The sequence below is a fragment of the Parasteatoda tepidariorum genome, chromosome 4, assembly GCF_043381705.1.
Source record: "Parasteatoda tepidariorum isolate YZ-2023 chromosome 4, CAS_Ptep_4.0, whole genome shotgun sequence".
NCBI lineage: Eukaryota > Metazoa > Arthropoda > Arachnida > Araneae > Theridiidae > Parasteatoda > Parasteatoda tepidariorum.
In genome coordinates this window covers 48,433,724-48,452,786 of record NC_092207.1, presented here as the reverse complement: position 1 = coordinate 48,452,786, position 19,063 = coordinate 48,433,724, and the positions used below count along the sequence as shown (strand labels likewise).

At 27.6% G+C, this 19,063-nt stretch overlaps 2 protein-coding genes across 9 annotated transcripts in view; one reads left to right on the top strand and one right to left on the bottom strand.

The window, feature by feature from the left end:
- LOC107441775 (dynamin) overlaps window positions 1-10,489 on the top strand; it is a 35,793-nt gene extending 25,304 nt beyond the window's left edge. For 4 of the 8 annotated variants that reach the window (XM_016055151.4, XM_016055150.4, XM_016055149.4 and 1 more), the window contains exons 16-19: window positions 1,451-1,507; window positions 1,813-1,994; window positions 3,666-3,845; window positions 10,047-10,489. In XM_016055151.4, coding sequence (XP_015910637.1) covers window positions 1,451-1,507; window positions 1,813-1,994; window positions 3,666-3,845; window positions 10,047-10,116 — 489 coding nt within the window. In that variant the 3' untranslated portion in view covers window positions 10,117-10,489. Of the gene's footprint in view, window positions 1-1,450; window positions 1,508-1,812; window positions 1,995-3,665; window positions 3,846-6,439; window positions 8,044-10,046 lie in introns of those variants that run through there. The other 4 variants (XM_071179754.1, XM_071179753.1, XM_071179752.1 and 1 more) reach the window with 1 other exon arrangement.
- Window positions 10,490-13,458: 2,969 nt separating this feature from the next.
- The window catches only part of LOC107441774 (tudor domain-containing protein 15), a 38,713-nt gene continuing 33,108 nt past the window's right edge, over window positions 13,459-19,063 (bottom strand). Inside the window, exons 13-17 of the mRNA XM_016055146.3 lie at window positions 18,421-18,478; window positions 16,114-16,258; window positions 15,766-15,929; window positions 15,045-15,101; window positions 13,459-13,749 (exon numbers count right to left, since the gene is read on the bottom strand). Of these exons, the coding sequence (XP_015910632.2) occupies window positions 13,602-13,749; window positions 15,045-15,101; window positions 15,766-15,929; window positions 16,114-16,258; window positions 18,421-18,478 (572 nt within the window). The 3' untranslated portion in view covers window positions 13,459-13,601. The remainder of the gene's footprint in view (window positions 13,750-15,044; window positions 15,102-15,765; window positions 15,930-16,113; window positions 16,259-18,420; window positions 18,479-19,063) is intronic.

The window sequence follows — 19,063 nt, the reverse complement described above, 5'->3', positions numbered from 1 at the left end:
TCCTTAAGTTTTACGGAGTTTAGTTGTTCAGTAATTGAATTGTAGAAAGACAATTTATCAAACATGGGAAAGTGTTTATCTGTCCTGGGACGGATTTCCGTCTTCGAATAAAATGAAAGGCGATAATTAGGACGAATATTTTTTTCTACCAGTATCGTCTGCTAATGCATACCATTTCCGAAAACACAGAAAGCCTAATTTCAATTACACTTGCAATTTTATCCATACGTTGGAAGAAACTTACCCCAATTTCAATAAACTGGTTCTTGTGGAAAGAAAATCGATGGGGTTTCGGCGCATACGTGAATTTTAATTCAACTATTTAGGATTCTCATACCCGTCGGCTATTGTGGTTTGCTTAGTCGCACTTGTGAACAGATCTAGTTCAGCCGCAATTGCTGGAAACCTTTTGCAATTGAAATCTGGCAACTTGATTGTGTATTTTTTATTATTTTTTTTTATGAGTAACGAATTTAGTTAAAACAGTTGCTTATTCTAACAAATTTTTCACAATGAATTCCGATCTCTGTGTTACAGTTGGAAATGATTTTGATGATAAATTTGTAAGAAATAAATGGAGATAAAAGTGGTTATAGGATAAAGATTCTAAAGACCATCCTTTTTGCCGAATAGTGTCGAAAGTTTCGGGAAGCACAAACATACAAACAATGGGATAAAAGTGCTCACAAAACACAGCCAAGACAAAGATCACATAAATCACTTGGCTAGCAAAGAATTAACCCAAGTGTTGCCTGTGACGGCTGCACTGATAGCTACATTGTTGTTGGCTGACAGAATTGCGGATCAAAATGCAAACGTCTCTGCATTTATTAGTGAAAATAGTTTACAATTTGCAATTGTTCTGAAGCTTAAGCTATCTATATATAACAAAGATTCTTTAGCTATATGTAGATAATACCCTATATGAACTAAAACAAATGTGATTATTCTTCAAAAATGTTTCTAATAACCATATTGAGTAACTGCAAATTAAAAAAAAGAAAAAATCTTCAAAAAAAATTTCTGTCTTAACTCTAATTTACCACTTTCACCCATAATAATAAATTAGTCTGATTTCCTTTTGTCTATTTTAATTTATTTAATTGAAATTCGGTATTCTTTGAATAAATTCAAATTTATTTTGGGGAAAAAATCCTATGTTCTAATGTTTTTTTAAAAGCAAGAATATAAGAGAAGATTTCATAATTTTGAAAATTCGCTAGTATATAGTACTAAAAATATCTTTAAAAAAATATTTTTTCAGATATATGTGGAAAAAAAATTATAAAAATTGTAATTAGCTTTCAATATGCTTATAATATATATATATATATTTAATTTAGTATGACTTTATGAAAGTCTCAATCTCTTTATATCTATCATCATTTGATAATAACTTTTTTAATTGTTAAAAGATTTTTCTATTACTTATTGTGTTCTTACATTATAGGCAAAAGATTTTATTTATTCGGAGTTGCTTGCTAGTCTATATTCTGCCGGTGATCAGGTAATAAATTTATTTAATATAAATTAGCACTTAAATAGTCATTATTACGTAAATATTGTTCAAATGAGAGTTTTTTAAGTTATTGATTATTTTGCAACAATATTTCATGTTTGTTTCTATGTCCTAAAATAAATATTTGAAATCAATATGATATCAATCACTAGATAATTTGGCTTTTAATTTAGTCAGTACCAGCTCTTCATTTGATCATTCGTTTGATGATTATTGCTTGTAAAAATATTAATTACTGTAATTTGTCCATGTGTATATTAGTTAAAAACTTATGTTATATTGAATCATTTTAGAGTTCATTAATGGAAGAGTCAGCTGAAGAAGCTCACAAGAGAGAAGAACTGTTAAGAATGTACCATGCCTGTAAAGAAGCCTTAAATATTATAGGAGATGTTTCTATGCACACTTCATATTCTCCGATGCCACCCCCAGTCAAAGATGATTGGCTGAAGGTGTCCACCCCAGATTCTCCTAGGTAAAATAGATTATTCTTTCTATTTGTTAATTATAAATGATTAATTAATGTAAGTATTCTAAGCTGTTATTTGAGTGTGTTCTGATTAATTTATTTAAAATTGCTTTTGCTCTCTTTCTTTATGGCAAAAACTGCTGAACTAGATGAATAAAATATAACAAAACAATATGAATAAAGCACAAACACAGGTACCTGAAAATGACTTACTGTAGCTTCGATTCTGATCGCAAGAACCTTCTTCAATGTTTAAGGACCAAATTGCTACAGAAAAATAATAGGTCAAACACGTGCAAAGTGGATTAAACAGTAAAGAAAAGTGGAACAAGCTTGAACAAGATAATAAAGAAGGGATATAAGAAACAAATGTGAGTTTGATTGGAATACCATGTTGTGAGATGTAAAAATTAAATTCCAATAGATTTCTCTTATAAAGTAGTAATAATAAACTTTATTTTAATTTCTAAATGATTTGAAGAAGAAAAAAAACAGTGTTAACAAATCTACAAAACCCTGAGCTTAATAAATATATTCTTGTGAGCGAAATTTCAAGAACATACATGAAAAGAGGAATATTCTTTTTCAACTATGTAAAAAAAATTGATATAAAACAAAGTTATACTAACAAATGGCACCATACCAAAAAAAGGTAAAGTTAAAACTATTAAGGTAAAGTTAAAAGGTGGTAAAGTTAAAACTATTGTGTTTAAACTTCAGTAGAGAGTTGCACCAATAAGGACGTTGTGACAAGGGCATACATGCTAACTGCTCCGGAGTTTCTCCATAAAAATCGACAAAATTGATTACTTTGACCAAACACATATTTTCTCTGGAAAGTGTTGAAATTTTGATTTAAAAAAAAACTTCAGAAAAATGATTACACATGTCAATCCAAATGCTGCAACGACATTCTTATTATGATTGGCTGGTTGAATCACGTACCAATCAGCTGTTTTTATAGAAGTTTCCCATTGTAATGAAGCTCACAGAAAGCTATATAAATTTTCATTGATTACTAATTGCGGCCATCAATCGACAGTAGCATTAGCGAGGCGAAGTTGTTTCTTCATTTTTATTAGTTTGTTGTGATACGTTTGATAAGTTTAGCTGAAAAGGAAAATTCGCCAAATTGAAAACATGATCAACAATATAAAGGAGCTTATTCTGAAACATAGCCATTTTTCAAAAAATCTAAAGCTTCGTTAAATCATGTATATTACCAAGCATGTGATTTTGACTCCAAAATATCGCATGGTGGATGAGAGGATTGTCAGCGACAGGTGGAATGCTGTCGTTATATTGATAAGTGTAAAACTAATGAATCAAATTGGGATATACGATCACTCTTTATAAAGCATAGAATCTTCCCTGCTAAAGTATAGAATAAGAAGAAAAGCTTGCATAAAACGTATAAATTTCCCTGCAAAATCTTAAAATTATAAAAAGACTCCTGAACCTGCAGTAATTAAAAAAAAAAAAAAGAACAACTGGTTTGGGGTACCTCATGCCAGTAGTGTTTTGAGCATAAAACTTCAAAACATTTGTTGAGGTTTTCTTTCTTAACAGTGTTTCATAAAAGAGGAATTAATTGTTTTAAAACATATGCTTTAAATTTTTACACTTCACTTGCTTTTTCTTTTTTGCAATCTCATGCCTGTTTTTTTCTTCGATTAGACCTTCTTCGCCTTCTCCCGGTGGTAGTCGGAGAAATCCCACAGGTGGGCGAGCACCTCCACCTCCTCCACTCAGTAATCGTCAACCACCAGGACCTCCGGCAGGGGCCAATCGGATGAATCCCCCTTCAGCACCTCCTCGACCTGGAGGCGGAAGTTTGCCTCCACCTATCCTACCATCGTATGTATTCTAATTTCAAATCTCTATTTAGCAAATGTAAAACCATACGCATTATTATTTGTTGCATGCTTGATATTTGAAAATTTATTTTGCAAATATCTAATGCATACATATCTTAGTAAATAGCTACATTTTTCAGTTAATTCCATTTATTAACTTCATATTTTGCTTTACTGTTCAATCAAAAATATTTTTTGAAAAATTTTAACGATATGAATTGATTTCACTGCAACATTCCTTTCTTTCTGATAAAGACGATCACTGTACATTTGTATTTCTAAGTAATGTGAGTAACACGAAATGAACTTGTTTAAGTGAAAAAAAGTCTTCTGATTAAATTATTTAATCATAGAATCATAAAATTGCTAAAGAAAAAATTGCTAATATAAAATTGCTTGTCCTAACTAATGAAGAATGAATTGAATCCTTGAATTAATTATAATATTCCAAAGTTTAAAATAAAGTAAATTTAAAAAAAAAAAAAATTATTACCTTATTTGGTATTTTTCTAAAGTTTTCTTTTTTAATATTATCACAATTGTTCCCTTCATCAAGATTATATGCCACAGAGACGCAACTACCCATTGGAAATGATATTTAATTTATTGATTTAACCAATAAACTTTTATTGTAATTATTATGTATATATTTTCTTTTTATTATACTTTCACAAATGCTGTTGCTATAAAGTTATGCAAACTTTAATGATAGAAATGCCAGTGATTGAGCAAAACATTTTATAATTTTCTAGTAAAATTAATCCTAAAATTCTTTTATTTTTCTCTTGGTGTTACAATCCCTTTTATAACTCTGGTTCAGAACAGTTTCTAGGAAAAAATTTATTTACCTTAAAAAGTGCTTGTTACTGTATGCATGAGCCATTATCTGAAAATAATCAAATATGAAGTGTTTTTAAACGTTTCAATGAATTTCCTGTATGTAAGTATCACGAGATAAAAAATAGACTTCTTTTAAAAAATTTGAATTAAAGGTTAGTACTACATTGTTAGAATCAATGAATTAAATAATATATTTATATTTATTTATTTTTTGTATTTAATTTCATATTCGCCTAAATATTTTGAAAATAATATTTCTCTTAATAAATATGTTTTTTTGCTGTAAAAATTTCTAACTTTTAACATATTTTGAACTGTGCTTCAAAATTAAATCTGTATAAATAAAGTGCAATGTTTATATGTATGTGTGTATGTAACTTATCTGTACCAAATTTGTATTCGTTCAAAGGCATAGACGACCCAACCGATTAATTTAAAACACTCTTTGAGAACTAGTTCTCACGCTACATCCTAAAGGATTTATTAAGAAAAAACTGCTTACTTTCAGCTCTCCTAAATCAAAAATTTATCTAATCACGCATTTATAAGGATTATTTATTTTATGGATTATTTTTGTGTTATGTTATAACAAGTAAAATCATTATATCATGATAATGTCATTGAATTGGTGTTTTAAAAATTATGTGGGATCAGGTGCTAAGGGGAGCCAAGGTATATGGAATTCAAAGCTTAAATAATGGAACCTCAACAAGAGCTAATAAAATAAAATTGATTTTATCTATTAAGCCTTGAGAAAATTTTAGTATATCCAGCATATCATAGGTTAAAGGATACTAAATGTTATAGTTTATCTTTCATTTGGTGAGCAAAATTTCTAACTCATATTATGATAAATCTAATAGTATGAAGCCACAATGGATTATATAACAAATAACAAAACATAAAAAAAAATTATGCATGATGATATTAAGATAATTACCCATTTCGAAGGGCAGTAAAAGAAACTAATACCATAGTATTGCCATGCAATTGTAAAAACTCAAGTGCTTCACGATTTATTCCAAAAAAGTGGCTTGACAACTTTTCTCCTTCTATTGCTAATGCTATGAAGGCTAAAATAGAATTTCAAAAAACTGATGAAACAAAATTTATTTTTAGAAATTTTTTTTCCCGACATGTAGATGCCAAATATATAAAAATCTCAATTTTGAATTTTTTGTCGCTTACATTGCTTTTTCAATTGCATGGCATAGTAGCTACCTTTGTATTAAGATTCTCATTTCCACAGCACCTATGAAGGGAATATCAGTAATATTTAATATTACGTTTAGTTAAATATTTTTGGCATCAATAATAGCACTTTTGGTGATAGTTTGGTGATCATAGTTTGCATAGTTGCATCAATAATAGCACTTTTGGTGATAGTTTGGTGATCATAGTTGCAAATCAGCATAGTTTGGTGATTTTCTATGGCCTTAGTAATAAGTACCAATCTCACTTCACCAAATGTGATTATAAAAATACTAGTATTATTTAGAAAATAACAAACAACTAATTTTGTTAATAGGTACAAATTGCAATAAAGAAAAAAAAATTGTGTATAAATGCTAAATTAATGGAGAAGAAGTACTTAAGTGTATTGATACTATCCCATACTGTTTTGAGTTATCTAAGTTTCTCTGTATTTATGTATGTGAATGTATTTAATGCACTAATAACTTTTTCACCCTCTAACTTTGATCTTTCTATTTTTCTCACTTCTCTCTTTCTTCCTTTTTCATCTTGCGTGTGCAGTCGTAGCCCAAGTGGAAATGCACCTTCCATCCCTCCTCGAATCTAAGAGTTGCACTCAGTGGGATGCCACCCCAGCCACTGCCGACTACACCAAGCACTTCCAGTAGCCTCTCTCTTGCTCTCTCCTATCTGTCTCTATCCGTGTGTCTTCTACTTTTGATGCTATTTCAGGGCTCTGTGGTTTGAAAAATGAGGATTTTCTCCCTCTTAGATGTTGTCCATGAGTGCTCATTAAATAATATTTGAGTGTTTCTGATATCACTGTTGTACTTCATATTCATTCCAAATATGAGAAATGACCCAACAAAATAATTAATTTTGAATTAACACAAATGGTTGTTGATTTATACATTAGGATGAGGCTAAATTTTCATCCTATTTTGTGTTATGATACAACAAAGTTAATCAATTAATTAATGGGGGGAAAAATCTAAAAATAATATTTTGCTTGCAAGTTAGAGATGATCATACACTGAATGAAGAATTTGCTGCAAAAGAAGAGATTGCTCCTTATTTGTGTGTTTGTAATTATAATCTAATAGTTAAAAATAATAATAATCGACGCTTTGATTTCCTATAAATTTAGTTTTAAGTGTTTGTTATTGTCTTTAAGAGAAACACATATCATATAGCAGTTTTTTTTTAATGCTAATGTTATCCCAATGAAAGAAATTTTATCTATTAAATCATATTTTCAGGAATTCTAATTTTTTTTTTTTGAACATTAAAAATGTGTATGACGGTTACATAAATACACCAATTGTTTAATTTCTTAACATGAAATATTTAAATTTAAAATAAACTAAATATTACTCATTTGCAATCACTAAAAAATAAATCTCACCAAGATGACTCATAATTTTCTGAGACATATTGCCTGAAATTTCCATTTTCCTCATAGAATTGAATTTAACTCCAAAATATTAAATGTATAGTATACTGTTCCTTTGTCTCTTTGGTGATTATGTGAATGTATGTAAATGGTCAAATTTAAGTAAATGTTTCTCTTCTAAACTGGTTTGGTATCTCATAACATGGAATAACTGGTTTTACTATGTAAAGAGAATAGCTCACAATTTGACTTTCTACGTACATGAACACTTGAGAGTTGAGACAAAAACTGCCTTTCTATTCAGTTTTCTTTTAAATACCTATGTCTAGATTCTTTTAAGAAAAGTATCAAATTTGGAGCTATTTCTTTTTAGCAGGAAATTTTCAAATGATCATTTAATTTACTTAAATTGTAAGATTTAGGTAGATGAATGCAAGCTTCAGTTGTCTTTATATATGATACTGCAACAGGGTGAGCCCTGATAAGCCCAAAAGATGCAAGCATAAACACTAATTCTTTTTTCTTTTTCTTAAATCATTATTTTTGGCTAAAGGATTGCTGCTTGTAGTACTTAAGCCTCTCTCTTTAATATACAGAAGCATATTGAATACTGTCATTATGAAAATATGTTATAAAATATCTAGGCATTGTGCTTCATGAAATGAATTTTTAATTGCAAATTATTTCTGCTATCTTTTCAACTTTTTAGTGCATTTAGAAAAATATTTTGATAGTAAATAATCACGTGTCATTTCACCTAAAAAAAAAAAAAGCTCTAGTTAATGACTAAAGGTTACATTAGACATACTTCAAAACATTTTAATTTAAGCCTTTTTTTAATGAAAAATTTTTGTGTAATAGCACGAAAGTTGATGTAATTTCAGAATGTGTGATATTTATTGTTGTTGCAAACTAGTGTACCTGTAGCTAAATGTAATATCAGAAATTGAACGTTTGAAAATCTTGTTAATAAACTTCTAAGGGATAGATACTTTTTGTATAGAAAGTTGCAGTTATAAATATATATATATAATATATACATAATATAGAGATTATGTTTAGATGTCAAAATATGCTTATCTTACCCCATATCTATGAGAAAAAAATAGTTTTAAAAGTGTATTAATATTTATACAAGTAATTAATGCTTGGAGGAAAAAATAACAAACTTTTAAAAACTGAAAATTTTATATTTTGTAAATTTTTATTTAAATTCTTTCCTGTTTTAAAATTTGCTACATTTAATCTATTAATCTTTACCTTGAAAGAAACTTAATGAAAATTTTAATTCAGCTTTCTAAAAAGAAGTTTAATTTTTTAAAACTAAGTATTTTTGAACATCACTGTTTGTGTCAAGCATAGTGATTTCGGTTTTCATTTGTTTAAATAAAATTTTGTATGTTAGTTAAATGTTGCACGAAGCTGTTAAAAACTATTGTTAAATATAAAGATTTAATATTTTCATTTACTGACTTTTTAAGTGAGTGAATGTCAGTTATTTTTCAATAATAATATAACAAAGATAATAAGTGAAAAACAAATCTCAGCTGTACAGATTAAGTCCACTGTACTGTAGCTGGAAGTTTTATATTGTAAACACGTAAAATTAAGGTGCTTCAGATTAATTTTTAAACAATTGTTTAAGAGTCACTAATGCACTTTTCTCAAATTTATCACTATGAGAATGCTTTTTCATATAAAATTTGACATATTTTTGATTAAATGAGAAGTTAAGAACAGAGTGCTAGCATAAATTCAAACACAATTGAAAAAGTTTACTGCATGCTTTGTTTCTCAATTTTCATCTGTAAATGTTTTTAAATAAATGCTTGTGTATATTTTTACCCCTTATCTCAAAGTAGAGAGGCACAACCTGTTGCCCTTAAATGGTCAATCCTCTGCCTTCCAACAAAAATTAATTAATAATTAAAGGCTTTATTACTAATTAAAAAAATGTATATCTGCTTTTTCCTATGGATAAAGCTAAAAATTTAACAATTTATCTTCATCAAAGACAAAGTATGCGAAATTTAAATTGTTCTTCCGATTAAAAAATATTATATTTGTCTTTTTTTTTTCTTTTTTAGCAAAATTCATATTTTCCTTACTTTACTAAGGGCCAATAAAAAAAATAATTTGATATAAATATTAAATTCACTGCCTTCTTCCGAAAAAAATTGTGCAACCCTAAAACAAGTATTTAAATCTAGATAAAAGAATTTATCAAAATGCTTTGAAATAGATTTATGTGTATTTAAAAAGCTGTAAAATGAAAATTAGTATTTACTATTCTATTTAATTTTGTCAAGACTTTTGCATAAGTTTGACATCTAATATGATCATGACATCTTATAATTTTTGTACGATTCTCCGTTTGTTATTAATGCATTTGTTTGCCTCTAGAATAATGCAATGATAATTCTGTGTACAGGGTTTTCAAATGGAACTGCCGTTTTTAAGTAATTAATACGAAAGATATCCGATACCCATGTGCTTTTAGATATGCTAAGTTTCCTTATCTATGGTGATATAATTAGAACAGTAGCCACATATATATTAAAAGAAAGAGATGTAAGATTGAATCACAATCACCTCCTTTCTCTAATAAAATTGAAATAGTTAAGCATCGTGAAAGATGTGGAAAGTTAACAGTACCGTTCTTATGTGATGCAAGTCAGACACTCCAGTATCTGAATCTAGTTATATTGCTCTATATGATCAGTGTTCTAAAATAAATATCTCATTGTTGTATGTCTTTTTTTTATTTCTGTATAGGCGGCCTGTCCCACTCATCCCACCACGCATTCCTGACCGGCCACTCAGCTCACACGCCAAGCCAAATTAAAAATAACCCTCAGTGATAGTTTTATTTCTTATTGTCCAACTGCGACCCTCTTTTAGTTTGCTGTATAGGTAATATATTTTCAAGTGAATTTGGACTAAATCTGAAGTTCCTAGAAATCTTTTCAGTAGATGATTTTTGAAGTCAGAAACTCAGTTTTATGAAGCATAAAATACTTCTTTTTCTCACACTTATTAAGTTTGAATTATTCATTTTAACTCATGTTATAAATAAATATTATTGGTAATTGCATATCAATTTTGATAGCATTAGACCAATACAGGTTGTTATAAACTGTTACAGTTTCAAAATAGTGTCCTGTGAGATCTGTAATTTTGTTGTTTCATTTTATGTTGGATGTGCCAAAAGAGAAAAATACGTTTTTTTTAATTGAAATGTTGGATGATTAAAAGCAATATAGGGTTTTCCATAACTATACTTAAAATTTAATTTTAGTTGCATCATGACTTAAACTTACATCATATTTTATAATTTTTTATATATATATATATATAAAAGAAAAATACTTTTTCTTGTAATTAAATATATTCACAGCTTATATATATTTCATTAACTTAATTTACCTAAAATACTTTACTTTTATAATACACTTTGTATTAGAATACACGTTATTAAACATAATGTGTATTTTGACTCAAAATGTCATTTTAGTAAAAATAGTTATGAACCATGTTTAATGATTTTTTTTTTCAAAATTAAGTTGCATCGCATGACTTAATCTATATATTTTATAAAATATATATTTCATTAACCATTCAAACAGTTGTTTTACTTTTAACTGCCCCAATATGCTTTTTTTTTTAATTGCACTTCATATTAAAAGGCACATTATTAAAAGTAATAGTGTGTATTTTGACTCTTGAGTGTCATTAGTAAAAATAGTTATAAATCACTTGATTATTTATTACTTCACTTTTTGTTACATGTGCTATATATTTATTTAAATATAATTTATCACATTTAAAAATTAAACTTGTACCTATTTCTTGTGTAATATAGCTTCATTTATAATTATTCAAAATAATTTATGTTAAAAACTTTTTTTTTTTACTATTTGATTAATTCAAAAATTTTAAAATTTGCCCCTTAACAAATGGAATATTTAAGAGCAGCTATGCATACTCTATTAATTAAAAAGATTTTGTCATTGTAGTACCAAAACGCATATTATTTTAAATATTCAATTCAGATACTTTTTTAATTGAAAATATTAATTAATGCTAAATGATTATAATTAGCTCTCAGTTTTTTAGACATATTGCAATGTTTTTATGTATGTGTTTGATGTGTTTACAATCACTTTTTTTCCACATTACTCCTAGTCATAAAATAAACTTATTCATTCATACTTATTTTTTGTCATTGTCATCTTTAAAATTCAGTAAATATTAATTCATTTTATGCTGAAACAATCAAATTAGTATCGGCTTTTAGGTCCATTTCTGCTTAACTTTAATTACTATTTTGTAAAAAAAAAAAACTTTTATAAGAAATAATGTAATAATTTTTAACTGCTTTTTTATAGTTACGTTAGATTTAAATCATCAATGGAATCTTTTCTGCACTTTATTTAATTTATTGCAAAGTTGCTTGTATTAAGATGTAAACATTCCATTGTTGTTTTTCTAAGCTGAAAAGATTTTGTTAATTTATTATTTATTGATAGCAATTCTAATGCCGTGTTCTGGAGTAATGCATGACTTTTTATGCTTATTTATTTAATTTTGATATTGTTATGAATTAAGTGTTTTTTGTTGATTGTTAGAAATTTGTTACTTGTTATTATGTGATTTGCCATTTGATTGCTGTATTTCTTAAAAATGCTTTATTTTTTATGATGTATACAATTTTGGACATGAAATTGTGCTTGTGAAAATGTTTACTCTTTTTTTTTTGTACATTTTGAAGTAAAATATTATTTTAAGCAGTTACTATTAAGTTCGACTGAACTAGACCTCTTTCTCTAAAAGTGGAATCTGAAAAAAAATTTCTAGTCTATTAGCTAAGGATGAAACTTTATTTTGTAAGTAATTATTAATATTCGTTACAAAATATTCAATAAAATAAAAATTTATTCAGAACTACTTAAGTTTGAAAAACTTATATATTATATAAAACTTATATCAAGCTTAGTTGACAAAATTAATAGATTTCTTTATCAAAATAAAAATTAAGTGCACTAACTTCTCTGCATGTTCATGATTAACTTTTTATTAATAAAAAAATGAATTAATTTAAATTAAAACTGTATTGTTAACTTTACTTATACCTGCTTCACCCTTTTTGATACTCAATATATTTCTCTTTCGGAATGTTTATAAGTTTAAATAAATTAATTTAATTAACTTTTTTAATTCAATTTAATTTTTAAGTAAACAGAAGTCTAAGGAAATAACATATAGAATTCTTAATCCATTCCATCTTTTTTATTATAAAGAAAATAAGGTTGCAGGTAAACCTTTCTTTCTTTAGATGTATATTTTTCTATTAGAATATTGAATTTTATATTTTTACATTTTACACCTTTTAATAGCAATTGTATAATTTGTTGCTTTCTCTTGCGTTGCTGCAATCAATTATTTCTTCCCTCCTCCTGCAGGCCAGCTATCATACAAGTATCGTTCTGTACAGAAATTTATAAACAATAAGATATATACAAAAATGTATACATAATCAATGTGCTAGCCTGTTGAATGTATTATTTTAAAATGTGTGTGCAATAAATTATTTTACAGTTCTTGTTTGTTATTAAAAGAATGTAACCAAAAATTATTAAAATTAAATTGTAAATACCTTAAATTGTTTGTCTTTATTTATAGTTGATTGTGAAAACTTATACTACCTAGATCTCCAAAAATTACAGGCAAGGTTTAATTTTTTAAATTATTTGACCAGAACATGATAAATTTAAAGTACAGGCTGGGGGGGGGGAGGTATCTAGAGGATTTTTCCATCTCAAAATTTTATTTAAAGTTCGAGTGAAGGAAACATAGGGTCTTGTTTATTGTTAAAACTTTATCACAGAAGTTTTTTTTCTTAGAATACCTTAATGAAATTTCCACCACCTCTTTTCTATTTAAAGAGTTTAATCATTAGTGGAACCATCATAAAAAATGTTAGTAGAATAAACTTTTTGCGGCCACTTCTTTCTTACCCTAGGACACACGACGACCTCATTTGCAATGTTGGCTTATAACTGTGTTTTACTTCCCCACTCGGTCGAAAGATTTCACATTCTGATGTAAAATTATTTTGGTATTATTCGAAAAAATTATATATAATATAATAGATATGTTTTTCCTTGACATAAAATAAAACAGACTCTTAGAAAACAAAAAAACTTAATAGTTTTATTTTATGAGTATTATGTATATATTCTATTATCACAACAAATATCTTAACACAAAAGGCATGTTAGGCACTTTTGAGAAGCTTAATATACAAGGTTTGAAAATTTTAAAAAAATATTAACCAGGGATGTATTTAGATGATGGCTTATTTGTTTTTATTAATAATTTTTCTTGTCCAAATCCTTCCCTAATAAGATGTTCTTTGATTGTCAGGTGATCATTTTGTGTTGTTCTTCTTAAACTGATTTGTAAGGTATCATTGGATCTAGAAGGGAAAAAAAATTAAAACTATAATCAAATATTTAAAGACAAAAGAAACAGCTCTCATTTAAATCTTTGCAAGAATTGCGATGTCATAAAATAACTTACACATAAGATAACAAAAATGTATGGTTATCTCACCTCTAAGTTCTGCAGAGCAATAAAGCTCTAAATATTTATTTTAAATTTTGCTGATAACTGATATATTAGTTTTATAAATACAAGTTTGTTATCAAACCTTTTTCATTCAGATGGACATGCAGATCATTTATTGATTTGAATTGGAGTAGCAGATACTAGATTAGCATAAAAAAATGACCCATAGATGGTGCCGCAGTAGTGATAATAAATGGATATAAGACTTTTCGGATGGTGCACTTGAGGCAGAAATGGCTGATTTTGAATAGATAAAGAATGCTGATAATTGGTTTAATACAAAATAAATTACATTAGTTTAACCCTTTCGCGCCTTACGGGACACATACCTCCCAAGCAAATTTCAAAAAAATCTTTTGGGACAGAAACTAACTTCTCTGTCTAATGGGAGACTTTCCCACCAGTCCTGCCAATATTTTTGAAGGTATTTTCATTCACAGATCATAGATGGCACTACCGTCCGTAATGCTGCCCCACTCATAGTTTATGCTACCAAAATTGTTCTATTGTAAAAAAAAAAACTTGTCGCGAAAGGGTTAAGAGAGATGTCAGAGTAAACCGGACTCCTCTTACATTCTTTGCTTGGTGGTAGTGATCTAACGTCAAAGTGCTGAAATATACATCATTTTAACGAAATGATAACACTAGGGAGCAACTTTTTTTCTGATGTAAGAGATTTTTAACGGGTCTTAGATCTTTTTGTATAGCTGATTCCAAATCTACAATTGTTTTCTCTCTTCAAGCTTCCAATTTTTTTAAATGACATTTTTAGTCTAAATAAGTTTTAAAAATGTTTTATATACCAGGGCCAAACTTCTTACCCTAAGACATACTATCTCTGTTGCGCCAAACTTTTAAGAAAGGGCACATCATCAGGATTAAAACTGCCCAGAAATGTCACTAGGAGAGACATATGACAATATTATTAACTGTTTCTTTGAGGGCTTCTACACAGGTCATAAGAATGAAGCGCCACTCCTGTCCTAGTCATGTACAATGGGTTCCTATGCAATTTTAATCCTGATTACGAGCCCTAACTCCTAGAAGTTGCAACATTTACGCGACCCCCTGTTACTTATAACGTTTTTAATATTGTACAAGAATAATTTATATTGGGGAATGCAAGACTCTTGGAGCACTTACTTATAAGCAACATGGGCTAGCATTATAGTTTCAGACACCAAATCCTTAAAACAGCTCCTGAAATAATATTTTAAAAAAATTATTACATTTTTTAAACAATTAGCTAAAATATGAAATGTAACATAAAACCCTCCTATATGCATAGCATTAAGTAAATCCTTATAATTAAGATCCACACATAGAAGTTAGCTAACCAAAACAAAGAAGTACAAATCGTGTAAATAAATAGAAAGGTATTAGGTGTTGACAATGGTGTAAAAAAAGGCTGATAGCGCAACTTGAATTCCACGCTTTAAAAATAAAACTAGAATTAAAGCATATTTTAGCCATATAAATAAATAAATCTCTAATCAGAGTTAGGTCTATTGGTTAATAAAAATATTAAGTATAGAAATTTTAGTTTCCATGAAAAAAAAAATTTATAAAATTTTAAAAGTAACACTTAACTAGGATCTACCCACCTGCTGATTTTTATTTTGGTAGTGATCAGATAATTAGATGTGTTAGAGATGAAATTAGAATCTGGGTATATGTACAAACTAAGGCTCACATCTTAAACTCAATGTGAATACCAATTTTGTTTTTTTGCTTTTCTGACATATCAAGATATAAATCCATTGTTTAAAAATTTACTAACAGGAAACTAGAGATCAAATAATAACTCCTTCTAGTCAGTTTATTTTATGTATTATCCTATAGATGGAGAAAAAAAATCACTTACACGGCATAAGAACTCCATTTCTTTCCTTTTTCAAACCCAAGAGGTTCAACATCATATAAACAGCATTCTATAGCTTGAAATGGGGTGTGTAAAAATTCGGGCAAAATTCGGCGAATATTTCTTCGATCAACCCATTCTTCATTTCCAAAATCAACATAGAACACCTTGGCAAAAAAAAAAAAAAAAAGACATCCTTAATAAATTTCAGAAATCAAAAAAGTTTGAAACAAAATCATTACTCATAAAATTGCTCATAATACCAAATTAAACATTTAAGATCTGAGAAATTAAAAATAATTCTTTGGGTAAAAAGTTAGTTTTTAGAATAGGATTTTAAAAATATAATACCTTTGTAGGCTTATTAATATCCTGTCCATCAATAATCCTAGCTCTATGCCATGTTTGATCATATAGACGTCTAGCAACAACAATGCTACCGAATGCTAATCCTATTGTTGTTGTTTCATCAAATGGTTTGTTAGTATAATGTTCACTGCAAATAAACAAAACTATTTAGAACATTGAGAACTATTACTACTATTTAACACTTGAAATCAGTTTCATTCAAGTAACAAAAATTCTTAACTTTTTACACACTCACAAATTTTAGCATATTAGTGCTCATTGCTCCTTTATAGGGAAGGTTTTAAAAATGCAATTTTAAATATGAATATAAGGATACAAACTAATTTTAAAAAAGTATTTTTTTAGATTTTTCCCCTCATCAACATTCAAACCTCTTCATTATGTATACAGTAAATGTAGTTACTGGTGTTTTAAAAAAATCTATTTTTTGCTTAAAATTTTTGACTGGCTTCTTAAAGTCTTATGTGACCGAATCTAAATCTATGACTGAATTTTTATTTATTCATAATATACATAAAATTTTTCTTCACAGTGGGAGTGGGAAGGGAACTCGTCTTCCATGAATATTCGTTGTACTCTATTGTTGTATTAGTGAATATGGTTATTGATTACTATTTTTTAAAGTAAACTAATTAATTTATAAAGGAATTTGCGTTTTATTTCAAGTTTAGGGTTACGAGGGAACACTAAGCGCAGAGGGTGGGACAAAGACATGTCATTGTCACAATGAAAGTGTTAAGCTACATTCCATCTATCCATTATTTCCTTAGAAATTTGTTAAATGTCAAGAGCGTCCACAGGTATTTTTGTTGAGAAATACGTTGTAGCATGATTTAACATAGATAAGAGAAAATTTATGCAAATTTGTCATCAATTAAGACATTTTAACTTTAAATAAACTGCAATGAGAAATAATTTAGCCATATATTTCTGAACATTGTTCTTCTTACTTGAGCAATAACAAAAAAATATGTGGTAAAAAGTAAACTACAGTAAAAAAATAAACTAATAAATAAAAATAGTAAAGCAATAATTTATGTAAAAATATATAATACCTAGGCCATTTCTCAATGGCTATGTATGAAAGTGTTTGGAAAAATGTCAATTGCTATTATTTTGATACTCCTCTATAATTTATATATATTTATATTATCTTTTGTTGTTCAACATCTGATACACTTCTTTTAGCTATTATTTTTAATTGTTAAATCTATTTGTCACATATATTATGACTTCTTTTCCATTAATTGACATTGTAGTAGGATAAATCTGCGACCCTTTCTATCAGACTTAAAGAGTCAATCTGCAGCACTATTTTCAAAAATTCAAATTTGTCTGCGCCTTTAACACAGTCAGGCAAAGACTATTATTGTTAAAATTAAGCTTAACCAAACATACATTTAGCACAATTTACAAATATTAAATAAAATATAGTTATACATAAACACTTTATATTGTTTAAATTTAATTTGAACTTTATGCAACCATACATTAGCTTTGCCCAAAAAGAGAAAAAATAAATTTTTTTACTAAACCCAATACAGAAATCAGAAAGAAAGAATAAACTTGCAGATGATATTAAAATAAAATCCTTTCATTTTAAAGGAAGAAATAAATATAATTTGCTTGAAGTTTCTTCAAGTGAAATTCATTACCACAGGTACTTTGCAGGCAAATGAAACAAAACAAAAAAAAAATGAACATTAAATGTCTTTTATCAGTTTCAAATTTTAAAAAAAGGTCAAATATTCCTGATTTTTCATGATGAATGAAAATAGAAATATTCTAGAAATATTCTCCATTTGTACCTAAGTAGAACAAAAGACTAAGCTCATATCTCAGGTTGGTTGTATGATGTGTCTCAGTTTTAAAGAAGCATGAACAAAGCTCTATTAGTAACTTCTGCTCCTAAATCTGATTAACTGACTTAATTTACTAAAAGTTCTTTGATAAATGAAAAAGGTATTTGATATAATTTAATTCTAAAAAAATACTTAAATCAGTTTTAAAAAAATAACCCTTTCCCTTATTTTAATTTATACCTGGTTTTATCCAACCAGGTTGCATAAAAGTGAATAAAGATAGATATGATCCAAAAAAATAATTAATTTACTTTCCAAAATATAGTTTTTTCATATAATATATTATTTATTTTCAGATCTAAAGGATAATTCATCATTTATATAAAAATTTAAACAATTATATTCACGTAGCTGCCTGGGAGAACAGAAAATCTTCAAAAAAATTTTTTTTTAGTATGTGGTAAAGATTTACAAAGTTTCTACTCACTTTAAAGCATTAAAAAGATGGTTCATTTCTTGATTTTGTAGACTTTCACGGGGAACACCTAATGAAGAATTTGAAATTAGTGAATATAACTTATACATGCAAGCTGAAATCTAAAATATATATCAGACACAGACAGATAGTTATCTATTCTGAAAAATTTAATAGTTATAAAGAACTGTAAAAACAATTAACAGAGTTATAAAAATTGTTCATACTCATTCAGTTTCATAGTTTTCAAAACAATTAATGCCTTTTATTGAAAATATTTTGAACTCATAACTTAACTCATTAATGTATAATTGTAGCAATCTAATGTAAATTACAAAATATGATCGATTACTAAAGCTAATAAGTATCTAATAGCAAAAGAAGCCAAATTTACCACATATACTATTTATAGAATATTCCATGAATTGTATGAAATATTAAGTAATCACTTAACTAACATACAAAAGGTGCAGAATGTTATGAGGACTTTTCTCAAGTAATTACAAGGAAACTTATGGCTCATGGTACCAATTTCACTCATTATAAATTAGCTACAGAATATTCTATGAATTGTAAGAAATAATTTCAAGTAATTTCTAAGAGCAAAAAAAGGTCAAATTTATCACATAAAATTTCAGAATTACTTTGTCAAGAA